This window comes from Cololabis saira, chromosome 14 (assembly GCF_033807715.1).
Source record: "Cololabis saira isolate AMF1-May2022 chromosome 14, fColSai1.1, whole genome shotgun sequence".
NCBI lineage: Eukaryota > Metazoa > Chordata > Actinopteri > Beloniformes > Belonidae > Cololabis > Cololabis saira.
The window spans coordinates 31,845,982-31,859,252 of NC_084600.1; the positions used below are offsets into that span (position 1 = coordinate 31,845,982).

Sequence of the window (13,271 nt, forward strand, 5' to 3'; positions counted from 1 at the left end):
TGATGAACCCACTAGTTCTTCTTGTACAAAGCCCTAGAGAGGGAATCAGATATTTCCATCCATCAATCCATTTTTTATACTTGTTTTTTACCTTTGCAGGGTCACAGGGGTCTGCTGGAGCCTATCCCACACAGATATATATCTAACATAAATGTAAAGTAACATAAATGTAAAATGTATCTAACACAAAATCTCTTACATAATGAGATCTTGGTCCAATAACTGGGGACATGTTCTAGAATGAATTTCTATAGTGTTGTTCACTACGTGAATCTAAAGAGAAATGGCAGTTAAATCTCAAATATTTATTTTCTGTTATTCTGTATTTACTGCGGCATGGTAATATATACTCTTAATTTTACATTACTGTTCAAATCTAAAATATTCTACATTTAGTTTGAGAACAAATTATTTTGAATTCATCTGTTATTGATATATGCTAAATTTAAATGAGGAATGTTGAGTTGGACATTAATTTGCCAGTAGCAAATTCAAAGAAGGGCCTGGTGAGGAAGGGTTTGTAGAAACATATTACTTGGAAGTTGGAAACAAGGGAGAATAAAGCACGTGTTCTTTGGCTGTTGCCATAGACAGTTAATGATGTCATGTAAAACGGGTGTGAAGACAGAGGTTATGTACATGTACAAGGGGAGAGAAACTGCTGTCCAGTTGCAACAAAGACTGGAACCAGTTCAGTGTCTTTGCTGTAAAATTGAACTAAAAGAAGATTCAGGTGACCTTACTAGATCTGAGCTCATGTTTTGGATCACAAACAGGAGGACTTTCTCTGCACTACATTTCCAGTGGCATTAAGGGATTTTTATTGTGATTGCTGTTATTTAGAAATGTCTGATGCAAACCAATCTCAGAGCAATACCAGCAGCTTGCAGCAGTATCAGGGCATTTTGGAGCGAGCATTGTTCTCCACTCTGAACACACTACCATGTTGTGTATTTCTCTTCATTAATGGCTCAATGATGTTTACTTTGAGGAGTAAAGATCTCTTCTGTCAGACTTCTCGGTACGTCCTCCTGTTTAACCTCCTGGTTACAGACACTTTACAGATGGCACTAAGCCAGCTTCTGTACATCATCGCTGCTTGTAGAATCTTTCTGACGTATCCCGTCTGTGGGACTCTCACTTTACTCACTAGCCTAACTACAGTAATCTCTCCTCTCACCCTGGTTCTGATGGCTCTGGAGAGATATGCCGCTGTGTGCTTCCCTCTGAGGCACGCTTCCATCATCTCTATCAGAAACACAGCGCTCGCCATCCTCATGGTTTGGGCCTTTAGTTCTTTAGACATTTTCACTCAAGTTATTTTGCTGAGTTTTGATGACCTGCCAACTCTGCAGATGAAAGACTTTTGCTCTTACGCGGCCATGTTGGTTGGATACACGTCTGAAATTTATAACACAGTTTTCACCTGTTCTCTGTTTGTATCAGCTGGTGTTGCAGTCATTTCTGCCTACATTGGTGTTATTGTTGCAGCCAGATCAGCGTCTGCAGACAAAGCTTTGGCCCGTAAGGCTCGAAACACACTACTTCTGCATCTGGTGCAGCTCGGCCTCAGTCTGTCGTCTACCATTTATATTCCACTGCTTAAGGCTCTTTCAAGAATTTTAACAAGAATCGTGTTTGTGCGCCTCCAGAGTGTTTTATATGTGTGTATTTTTATCTTTCCCAGATGTCTGAGTTCTCTCATTTATGGCATCAGAGATCAGAGCATCAGGCCCGTCTTGGTGTACCATCTATGCTGTCACCTGAAACTACCTGTTGTACCTGTCAGGCAGGTCTGATGTGTCTCTGACATGTTTTTCCTTTGCACAAAGATTGTTTTTTTTCTTAAGACAGTTGAGAAAGCAGAAAACCTTCCTATATATTATTAATTTCTCATTTCACTCTCATGTCAAACACAAAGTAAAAATGCAAGTTTAAAAAGCTTTACATGTTAAATCATAAAACCTCATGTTATTCTTACCAAGTCATCAATAATGTGTTGATGACTTGGTGATTTTCAGTCTTTGACGTTTCCCTGCAAGTTCAATCAATCAAATTGTGGCCACACAGCAAATGACAATTACATTGTAAATGTAGGCAGTACAGTCAAAAGATGTGTATTATTATATATGTTTTGATGTTCTGCTGTGTAAAAATTTGTTCACGAGATTTAGAAAATCATTGCATTCTATTTTTACTGACTTTTTATAGCTTTTGTGGAACTTGGACTGTAGGACTAAACGAATCGTGAAAATGGATAGTTTAACTTCAAAATAAAGAATCCCCCCCTAGTATTGTGTATTGTATTGTTGTGTAATGGTAACAGGTGTCCTTCCCATAGTTCGGTTGAGGGAAAGACTCTCTCCGCATACATTTTTTCTGCTGTGATATAAACCCATTTCCAAACTCTGAACCACTGATTCTGTTACTTCTGGTCTTTATGCCAATTGGATTCATTCTCAACTAACTTATGCTGCTGATGGTAGACGCTGGTCCAAATAGATGAATCCCAAGTTAATCATTCTGTAAGTCAGCCATAACCTGTTTCTGATTCGGAAGATGACCTGTGTATCACTGTTTTCAGAAATGTTGTGTAAAGACATCGCTTTAAGTTTAAGGTACCCTTCTCCATGATCCATAAAGACTAACACAAAAACTATACCATCATGCTTCCCAGTGAAATTACCTCATCATGCATACCTTGAGATGACAATTGTCGTGATTTGGTGCTATATAAAAAAAGCAGATATTTTGATATTTTATGGTTTGCATTAATGAGCGTGGCCTAATGGCTCAACAGCGCCCCCTAGAAAACTTTGTGCCTCAAGCCCCACAATACGGTTTGACGTACATGCACGGAAATCGGTACACACCTGTATCATGTTGCAACTTAAAGAAAAGTCTCTTGGCGCCATGGCCGAAGCTGACAGGAAGTCGGCCATTTTGAATTAGTCGTGTAATTTTGGCGCAATTTATGCCATTCCTTCGGCAGTTAATACGGCCCGAACCGCAAACGATAGACGCCAAAAAGCGCGCCCCCCTTCATCTGATTGGTCCATATTTGATAGTTCCTACTTTCTGCCATAACTTTTGAATGGTTTGACATAAAGAGTCGTGGGTGGTGTCACCGGACTCGGTTATGAGTTCTTGAACATAATTGGTGCAAATTGCACGTTCTTCTTCTTCTTCTTCTTCTTCTTCTTCTTCTTCTTCTTCTTCTTCTTCTTCTTCTTCTTCTTCTTCTTCTTCTTCTTCTTCTTCTTCTTCTTCTTCTTCTTCTTCTTCTTCTTCTTCTTCTTCTTCTTCTTCTTCTTCTTCTTCTTCTTCTTCTTCTTCTTCTTCTTCTTCTTCTTCTTCTTCTTCTTCTTCTTCTTCTTCTTCTTCTTCTTCTTCTTCTTCTTATTATTATTATTATTATTATTATTATAAATAATAATAATAATAATAATAATAATAATAATAATAATATATACGTTATATATAGCGCCTTTCTTTCGAGTATTAGGGCCAAACTAAGACAAAAAAAATTGGAAATTACGAGAATAAAGTCACATTATTATGAGAATAAAGTCGTAAAATTACGAGAATAAAGTCATAACATTACGAGAATAAAGTTGTAACATTACGAGAATAAAGTCATAATATCATGAGAATAAAGTCGTAATATTACGAAATTAAAGTCGTAATTTATGAGAACTCTAACAGGAAGAGCAGTCTTCTCCCTGTGTTAAAATGAGGAATATTGAGCATCTTGTGAAGTTATATTTTGGTATCGGTTTCACAAATAAGGAAATACTTAATCTTTTGGCACATCAGCATCAAATTATTATCAGTATAAGGACTTTAAAATGATTGTGCAAACGACTGCGTCTATTTTCGAAGAAGGAACCACACAGACTTGGAAGAAATTGTGTCTTTTGTGGAAGAGGAAAATCTTTTTGATCATCCTCATTGTTTCCTGAGAAACAACAAAACCTCTTTGAATGGCACGCAGATGTAACCACTGATGGCCTTGCAGTCGACCACTACTATACTATAGTATACTATATTAGTATACTATATATTATACTATACTATACTATACCAGACAGCTCCTGTTCCACAAAAGACGTATGTGGTCAAGAGTTCTCATAAATTACCACTTTATTCTCGTAATATAAGACTTTATTCTCAAAATATTACAACTTTATTCTCATAATATTCCGACTTTATTCTCGTAATATTACGACTTTATTCTTGCAACATTATCATTATGACTTTATTCTCGTAATTTTACGAATTTATTCTCATATTATTATGACTTTATTCTCGTAATTTCTAATTTTTTTCATCTTATTTTGGCCCTAATACTCCGTCGTACCTTTCTAGGTAATTAGAAAGCAGAGGTGGGTAGTAACGAGTTACATTTACTCCATTACATTTACTTGAGTAAGTTTTGGTAAATGTTGTACTTTTAGGAGTAGTTTTGAATCACTATACTTTTTACTTTTACTTGAGTAGATTTGTGAAAGAGAAACTGTTACTCTTACTCTGCTACATTAGGCTACGTTGAGCTGTTACTTTTCTTTTATCCCTTTTATCCGCGTACGCGTCAATCTCATGACATCACTGGGTGATTCTTTGGGGAAAATGTTTGTTTTTGCATGTTTTGTCACATTTACACAGACTCAAACACACACAGAGTTTCTATGAGTTCATGGGCTTGTTCTAGTTCTGCCTGATTAAAAAAGAAAAAGTACAAAGGCTTGAAATTTTGTGCTACTTGTGCTTAATTTATTTGTATATTCTGATATTATTTTATTATTTATTAAAGTACTCTATTTTAGTACTATTTTATTGATTTAATTTCCCTGAAGATGATTGTTTTGTACTTTTGTCTGTTTGAATGGTTGTGTTAAAAAAATAAATCAGACGTTAATCAACAGTTACTCAGTACTTGAGTAGTTTTTTCACCAAGTACTTTTTTACTTTTACTCAAGTAATTATTTGGATGACTACTTTTTACTTCTACTTGAGTCATATTAATCTGAAGGAACAGTACTTTTACTTAAGTACAATTTGTGGCTACTCTACCCTCCTCTGTCAGAAAGTATAAACGTATAGTTTTTGTCAACGCATACAAATATCAATAACAGCATTAATTCAAAAGACAGCTGCGTCAGTGCGTAAACTGCGCTGTGCGTCAACGTCATGACGTCATGACGTATGTAAGTGCGTGGTGACGCCGCAGAGCCGTTTTCCCTCCTCGCTGAAGAGCTGCGCAGCTGAAAACGCTCTACACGGAGACGTTCTCGGACACGTGTGGTTCCGCTTCTGCAGGAGTACCGGCGACGACACCGAGCGACCCGCAGCGCCCCGTTCTTTACGGTACCTTTTGAACAAACTCCGGTGTTGTTTCTGCGATCTCCAGTGAGCGGGAGGCCGGCTAGCCGGCTAACGTTAGCCTGGCGTAGTCATCGGAGAAACGCCTGATAAGGGCTCGTTAGGGCTCGGTAGGGCTCGCAAGGACGCTGATGAGTCCTCGCCAGCCTGTCGGGGCGGCTGCTCCGTGGTTAAACACACTGGGATAACTTTTATTCGTTTCGTGAAGTCGCGGAGTTAGTGTGTTGTTAGCCTGAGCGGAAGTAGTGAAGCAGCTTCCGGGCTGCACGTGGAACTGGTCCAGTCTGGTCTGGTCCGGTCCGGATCTGGTCTAGTTTAGTTTAGTTTGCACATAAAACATAACAGTAAAAAACAAAGGTCAAATGAAGCATTGTGCAGGAGAGGTGGAAGCCAAAAGGGCTTATGAAAATGCCTCCCCTTTATAAAACAAACATTAACAACAATAACAACAGCAAAAGCAAAAACACAATATAGAAATAGATGATATAAGACGGAAAAAGACAATTTTTTTTGTATAGATGTCTTTATTGAGGGCTAGGGCTGCAGCTATCGAATATTTTAGTAATCAGGTATTCTACTGAAAATTCCATCGATTAATCGAGTAGTCGGATAAAACATATATTTGTTTAATTAAAGAGCAATTATAAATATACATAAGATGTTGGATGTTAATTGACATTACTAAGACTGAATTATATAATACAGCAGGTTCATGGCTGTGCATTTAAAAACCCTGAACTTACACCAGTTGACCAAATTCACTGCCTTCACTCAAATAACTAAGGATCTTACCAAGAAATGTTCTTATTTCTAACCTAAAAATGCCATTACACCTGATAACACACATCACTTAAAAGGTTAGGTGTTTTCCCACGTGTTTCAATTGAACTTTCATTTGTGTCAAGCACATTTTAAGTTAGAGTTTTGACAGTGTTCAGAATAAAATTATGAGACCTGCTGTAATGGAGCACATTAGGCACCAGTGCTGCTTGTTTTAACCATGAATGACTACAGAGATAAAATGAAATGAAAACTACCCAGTTAGCTTTATTACGTTTTTATTTTTCTGACATTTTCTGCCTTTTCTTTTAGTTAAAACTGTAGCGGGAACAGAAGTTAATATACCGGGTAAATGCTGATTTATGGTTCCGCGTTACAACAACGCAGAATGGTGCGCGTCGCTGCGTACCCTACGCCGTAGCCGTGGCCACGGAGCCTGCACGGCAGCACAGCACCGCCACCCGGACCGCCACCCTCGCCGGAGAGCACCGTAGGCTCTGCGTCGATTTAACGCGGAACAATAATTTTGGCTTTAGAGGGGGAACATAGGAGAACGGACCGGAAGAATATGGCGTGGATTAAAAGTTAAGCACTGAACTACATTAGTCTCCCGTCTGGGCCATTGCAGACTGCCTGAGCACGGCATGTTACTAAAACCAAACATACCCGCCGCCTCTTTCTCCCCCCTTTAACGTGCGCAGCGCATGGATGTACGGCGCAGCGTCAGCTTGTTGTGTCGCATTAAATGTAGTCCGGGCGTAATACGAGGCTTTGAGCTGGTGAAATTAAACGGAAAAAAAATAATAAATAAATAGATTAAATGAGGCAGAGAAAATTCCTCGATCATTTTTTGTAATCGAATTACTCGAATTATTCGAGGAATCGTTTCAGCCCTATTTCTGATCTTAACTAAAAAAATATTTTTTTCAAGTGTATTTTGAACAAAGCCAGTGAAGATATTGATTTTAGTGATGTAAGTAAATTGTTCCATAGCGACGGTCCTCTGTATTTTAAAGTGCGCTGATTGTGTGAAGTCCACATAAAGGATCTGATCTGATCTGCACGTCAACTCTACCAGCGTGTTTTGGTGGTGTTTCGTGGCCAACAAGCTCGTGACCCAGTTTCGCTGCACGTGCAGCTGTGTATAGTTTTGATCTTGAAGTGTGATGTTAAACATCACGTTTTCTAACTACTTGGCCCTAAACCACATGTTTATACTACATGGATAACAATTCTAGTTCCTGTGCAAAAAAAAAAAAAAAATGCTTCAAAGCCTAGATACCAGAGTGGGAAACAAACCGCTCCTGAATTTCCTGCAGCATAAATCACACGTGACAGGTACACTCACACCCAATTCAAGGTTTTAATGTACTTAACCCGTGTGCTGTCTTTGGGTCAAAATTACCCAATTCTTCTATCCCTCTTTCCTCCTGCCATGCTCTCTCCTTCCTTCTTCCTTTCCTCTTTTCCTCCTTTTTTACCCTCCTTTACTCCTTGTTCTTCCTACCTCCCGAGTCCCTTCCGTCATTAATTCCTTTATTACCTTCTTTGCTTTTCCTTCCTCCCTTCTTTCCTTCCTTTCTCCCTTCCTTCCATCTTTTGTCCCTTCTTTCCTCCCTTCCATCTTTTCTCCCTTCCTTGCTCCCTTCCTATACTTCTTTTCTCCTTTCTTCCTTACTCCCTTCTTTTATCCCTTCCCTACTTCCTTCCTTCTTTCCTTCTTTTCTCCTTACTTCCTTCTTTCCTTCCTTCCATCTTTTCTCTCTTCCTTCATTCCTTCTTTTCTCCCTTCACCCTCCCTTGACCCAAAGACAGCACAAGGGTTAAACAGACATCAACCACAGGTTTCACTGTACACTGTATAATTGATCCACTTGGTGGCTGGACACACAAACTGGCAGCCAGCATTTATACTTTGTATTGTGCCAAAGAGACGGATACAGATGACTATTAATCCCTTTGGGAGGTTTCCTCGGGGGAAATTGACTTCTCCATTCACACACACACTGTCATTTACAAATCAAACACCCATATAAAGATTAAAAAAATGAAAAGTAAAAATAAAAATTGCGGTACCATAACAAAGAATTATGTGGATAGGAGAAAAGTGTTGTGTAATAACCAGTCCCTCAGTTCTTCAGACATTTACTTTTCAAGGTTCTTTATTTGTCATTTAGTCATTTGGTTTGTGGATACGTTTCTTTTGTATCTCTGACCCGTCAGCCAACCAGGGATGTGATGTTTACTGTGCTCCAACCATAAACTGTATAACTGCACAAAGCTGCTATCATCATCCGTAGGTCTTCAGGGTGTTCCTGAAGCCGGATTTTCCTCCTCCTCTTCTTCCACATTAAGGCAATGGCAAAGGCAGCAATAACAAACTCCAGGGTGGAGGATCCACGCTAAATAAGTGAATTTGTGTAGCGACTTACCCGAAAATCTTTTGTTGCACAAATATGACCAGCAGTCTCCCTCTGCCACTCCTGCTCTTGTGTTCGTTGACCGCAAATAACGTTCTCCAGTTTGTTCATGATCTGAGTTTCCTGTCATTTAGTAACCAGTTGCAGATTACGGTTCTGTAAGGGCTGAGGCACGCCTACTCGATTATGGGTCGATGAATGGAGTCAGGTTGGTGCGTCCCGTGCAGTTGGCGTCTGAGTTCATTCTGGCCGATTTGACAGGCGATTTCGTGTACCCTCAGAGTAGAGTTATTGGCAGAGCTTGTTCGACACACTAGACTCAAGTGTTAAACGTGGGTTATCCGCCATTGTAATAGGAGCTGTACATAAAACAATAGGTGTTTTATGTTATGTTCATACATTATGTTATGTTATGTTCATACATTTATGTTTTATGAACGTGCGTTGGCAATGTAATGTGGGTCCCCTTAGCACCCCGAGCTATGAAAAAGCAAAACGGTTCTCAGTTGAATAAGTTGTGCACCAGCCCTGGAACAGGTTTGGGGGAAAGGGGTACTGGTGCACTTGGCTCGTGAGTCAAGTTAATTTTGGACCCTGCCCTCCTTTTATTTAAAGTGTTTGTATCTGTCGAACAATAATTGTGTAAAATAATATGTTAATATTTATACAGAACATCTCCACATCAGCTTTTTCCAGTGATCTTCCCTCTATGTGGACCGTTACCATCTGGTACCAGTGGAGAGGTTGAAGTGATTGACGTTCTTGTTTCTGTCCCTGCAGGAGACGTATGAGGTGCTGTTAGCGGGAAAACATGTTCAACAACTCGTTTGGCACTCCGTTTGGTGGAGGTGCGGGGTTCGGTGCCTCGTCCACCTTTGGTCAACAAAGTAAGCAATTTATACATTCGACCTATTTCTTCAAACAAGTTTTGTAGGTTAATGTGTGTGCAGGTTTTTTGTTTTTAGGGGCATGTCTACAAATCGCTTTGATGGGAACTGCATAGTAATCTGTACAATAACTAAATACATGAGTCTTTGCTCACTAAAGTTATCGTCTGAATGTACACCACAGTATTATACATCTGACTCCTGACAAGTATTTAACACAACCATGGTCCCTGAAGAGTATTGGACTTCTGGTTGGGGAAACGTGGTCAGATATTTATTTTTTTTCCCTCATGTTTAAATTTTTTTCTCGTCATATTAACAGACGCTGGCTTTGGGACAGCAGGGGGCTTTGGGACTTCTACATTTGGGGCGACCACCAACACAGGAGGACTGTTTGGCTCCACGCAGAATAAACCCGGTTTGTGTTCCCTTCTTTCATTTCCTGTTGTTGGTTCTGATCCTCGAAGGTGTGCTTTTCACCCTCAAAAGTGAAACCTAGCCCAGAGAAGCAGTTTTTGTTTTTACCGCTTCCCAATTTTTTGAAATCACTGCTGAGGAGTCTTCTCAGCATGGACACATGATGCTCAGTTTATTCACATAAAGATAATTTTCACTAATACAAGTCCAACACCAAACAACTAAGTGGACACGGTAAAAATGTCTAAATGTGCCAAAATGGCCCGTTTTGAACATCTACCGAAACATTTATCTTTACTAACTTTTCTCAAATTTTTTACACAACAGGAAAATCAGTCTAGATACATGAAATTATGTTATAGAATACATTTCTAGTGTCTGTCACCTAAAGTTATAGTGTCACATTTCTTATGTTGCAACAGCTAATGTTAATCACTAGCATCATGAGTCTACATGAAACTGGGGGACTACTGAGCATCTCATGTAAAGTTATAACTTTAACTCTAGTGTCGGGTAGCGATCAGTTTCATAGCTTCAGATTTAATCTAGACAGTTGATGGTATATGTTTAGTTATGTAGTACTACAACTTCATATCTGCTACTTGTGTATTTGTGGATGTTAAGTTCTGTAATGCAGTAAATCTCAACTTGTGTCTTTCCTGTTTAAAATGAATTTAATCTTACAGTAAGATGAAGCTTCTGTAAACCCTGACCACCAGTTGAAACCTACCCAAACTTATCTATTTTTAGGTTTTGTACATGTCTCTCCATATTAAAGTCCAATATGTTAAATATTCTGGCATTTGATTGATGAGTTCAAGTACCTGCATCCAAATTCAGAAAAGTCATCCCTGTTGATGTAAATCCGTGTCCAGGTCTTGGAACTTCAGCTCTGTCCTCTCGGATCCCCCCAGGTGGACTGTTTGGGGCCAGCACATTCAGCCAACCAGCCACTTCTTCAACTAGCACCGGCTTCGGCTTCGGGCCCGCCAGTGGTACTTCCACCAGCCTCTTTGGCAGCACTGGAACAGGCACCAGCGGTGGGCTCTTCTCCCAACAGAACAATGCCTTTGGGGCCAACAAACCCACCTCTTTTGGAAGTGAGTGTCCTCCAAACTTTCTATTTTCATTCTGTTAATTTCACACCTGCACAGACAAGACTTTTGTGGTTTACCCCAAATGTCCGCAAATCACTATCGTCAGTCACATGAATAAGAGAAGACAGGAAGTGTAATATTATAATAATTTCTTAAGGGCTCTAATGTGCAACATTATTGGTCATCAAATGTGACGTTTTTAAGTGTTTAGTGATTTCACCACTTGTTTCTCAAGTATTTGCTTACATTTTTGTCTAACACATGTCTGGATGTTGAGATGTTAACCTCTCATCATGCTTTTTCAGGCTTTGGGACGAGCACAGCCAGCGGCGGGCTCTTTGGGTCGACCAACACCACATCCAACCCTTTCGGTGGCTCAAACTCGCTGTTTGGAGGCTCTGGCTTCTCAGCAAATCAGCAACCAGGAACCACCGTGAAGTTCAACGTGAGTACTTCTGTTCCAGCAGACAACCCATCGTAGGAAGGATGGCTTCGTCTGTCTTTTGTATCCATTTAAATGTTGATTTTTAAAAAGCCCTCATCTGTGAGTCCACTGAAAGGTTTCAGCTAATTGTGAAATGAGGAAACATGCATTCAAACTCCACAGTTCTGTTCATGTAATGCTTTCTTTTCTACTTCAGCCTCCAACCGGAAGTGACACAATGGTGAAAGCGGGCGTGACCACTAGCATCAACACCAAACACCAGTGCATCACTGCCATGAAGGAGTACGAGAACAAATCACTGGAGGTGAGTTTGGAGGTGTTCGCGTGGATGTGCGACATGTCTGTTCAGCTAGGGTAGTAAACTTCGAATCGAATGGAAAATGATTGAAAATTTCTGCAAATTTTATCACACTCAAATATATAGTATTGGTTATAAAAAAACTAAATTTTGGACTTTTTTTTTTATTTGTGAACAGATGTTAAATGAACTCCTTTTATTGGATGTAGAGGTGATTTTGTGGTTCTGTGACTCTGCAGGAGTTGAGGCTGGAGGACTATCAGGCAGGCAGGAAGGGCCCAACCAACCCCATTGCCGCAGCTACGGGTGGACTGTTCGGTGGGGCCACAGCCACGTCCAGTGCCACGACCGGCCTGTTCGGTGCCTCGGCTGCCAACACCAGCTTCTCCTTCGGCCAAAATAAGAACACATTTGGACCAGGTACAAACTGCAACATTTCAATTAGGTTAAAGTTTTTAAGACCAGAAAGGTGACATTGTGCATTTTGTCTCATCCAGCAGCTGCAGGTGGCTTTGGTGCAACCACAGGTGGTCTGTTTGGCCCACCAAACCAGCCTGCTGCCAGCCTCTTCAAACCTTTCAATCAGACCACCACAGCTCAGAGCACTGGCTTCTCCTTTGGCAACACCAACACAATGGGCCAGGCGAACACCAGCAGCATGGTGAGGATCCTGATGGTGCCACTCTTCTGACCTGTAGACTTTACATCGTAATCATAATTTCATCAGCTATATTTCCACTTTAGTTTGGCAGATTGAGGTTTTCTGGTTGGTTCTCCATATAGTACAGCAGCTCTAATAGATGGAAGATTTTGTTTGTGCATGATTAATATACGGTCAAAAAGTGCAAGGTCAATGATCAGGAAGACTCACATTAATGAAACAAATATCTGTCTGGTGCAGCATCAGTGTCTGTGCTGGTTATCTTGTGCTGGTAATGTCTTGAACGGAGAAATGCTGATGTTTCTTCAGGGGTTGTTTGGAAGCACAGGCCCCACCCAGTCAGCCGGGCTGTTCGGGGCGGCCCAAACCAGCACAGCCACAGGTTTTGGGGCGTCTACTGGGTTGTTTGGCCAGCCCAACACAGGATTTGGAAACGTTGGAACACAGGTACAAACTGTTGGGATGAGAGAACAGTTCATAGTTAACAGGTTTGTGTTTGACCTGATGTGACAGATCAGCTACTACGGCAGATAGCAAACGGAAAAATATGAGCACGTGGTGTGCTTCAGAAATTTACAACTAGTCAGCCTGAAGCACCCAACTGCTGCCTGATCTGTAGACTGGCACTGCCCAAGAACCCGACCTTCTGCCTTATGAGGGTAGTTGTCTAAAAATGTATGAACAACTTTAGTGTGCAGGGATCATCAACCTAAAAGTGATGTTGCAGGAATTATTCATAATCTGCCCTAGAGAGAGAATATATTGCCTTAAACAGGACCCAGTGGAAACCCAAATGAGACCAGCATCCTCTGATTTTTAAAAACAGATTGATACAAATTCAATTAAGCTCATTTTGTCTTGGCTTATAATTAACGCTGCTGTTT

The 13,271-nt window shown here is 40.3% G+C and overlaps 2 protein-coding genes across 4 annotated transcripts in view; both read left to right on the forward strand.

Annotated features, from left to right (window-relative positions):
• Positions 1-839: 839 nt before the first annotated feature.
• LOC133459359 (odorant receptor 131-2-like) lies at positions 840-1,799 on the forward strand. Its single transcript, XM_061739250.1, has one exon. The coding sequence runs from the start codon at positions 846-848 to the stop codon at positions 1,797-1,799; it is 954 nt and encodes a 317-aa protein (XP_061595234.1). The 5' UTR covers positions 840-845.
• Positions 1,800-5,218: 3,419 nt separating this feature from the next.
• nup98 (nucleoporin 98 and 96 precursor) overlaps positions 5,219-13,271 on the forward strand; it is a 35,880-nt gene continuing 27,827 nt past the window's right edge. The window contains exons 1-9 of one of the 3 annotated variants that reach the window (XM_061740405.1): positions 5,219-5,367; positions 9,363-9,469; positions 9,792-9,887; positions 10,762-10,986; positions 11,289-11,428; positions 11,625-11,732; positions 11,966-12,146; positions 12,224-12,387; positions 12,697-12,834. In XM_061740405.1, coding sequence (XP_061596389.1) covers positions 9,394-9,469; positions 9,792-9,887; positions 10,762-10,986; positions 11,289-11,428; positions 11,625-11,732; positions 11,966-12,146; positions 12,224-12,387; positions 12,697-12,834 — 1,128 coding nt within the window. In that variant the 5' untranslated portion in view covers positions 5,219-5,367; positions 9,363-9,393. The remainder of the gene's footprint in view (positions 5,368-9,362; positions 9,470-9,791; positions 9,888-10,761; positions 10,987-11,288; positions 11,429-11,624; positions 11,733-11,965; positions 12,147-12,223; positions 12,388-12,696; positions 12,835-13,271) is intronic. The other 2 variants (XM_061740406.1, XM_061740407.1) reach the window with 2 other exon arrangements.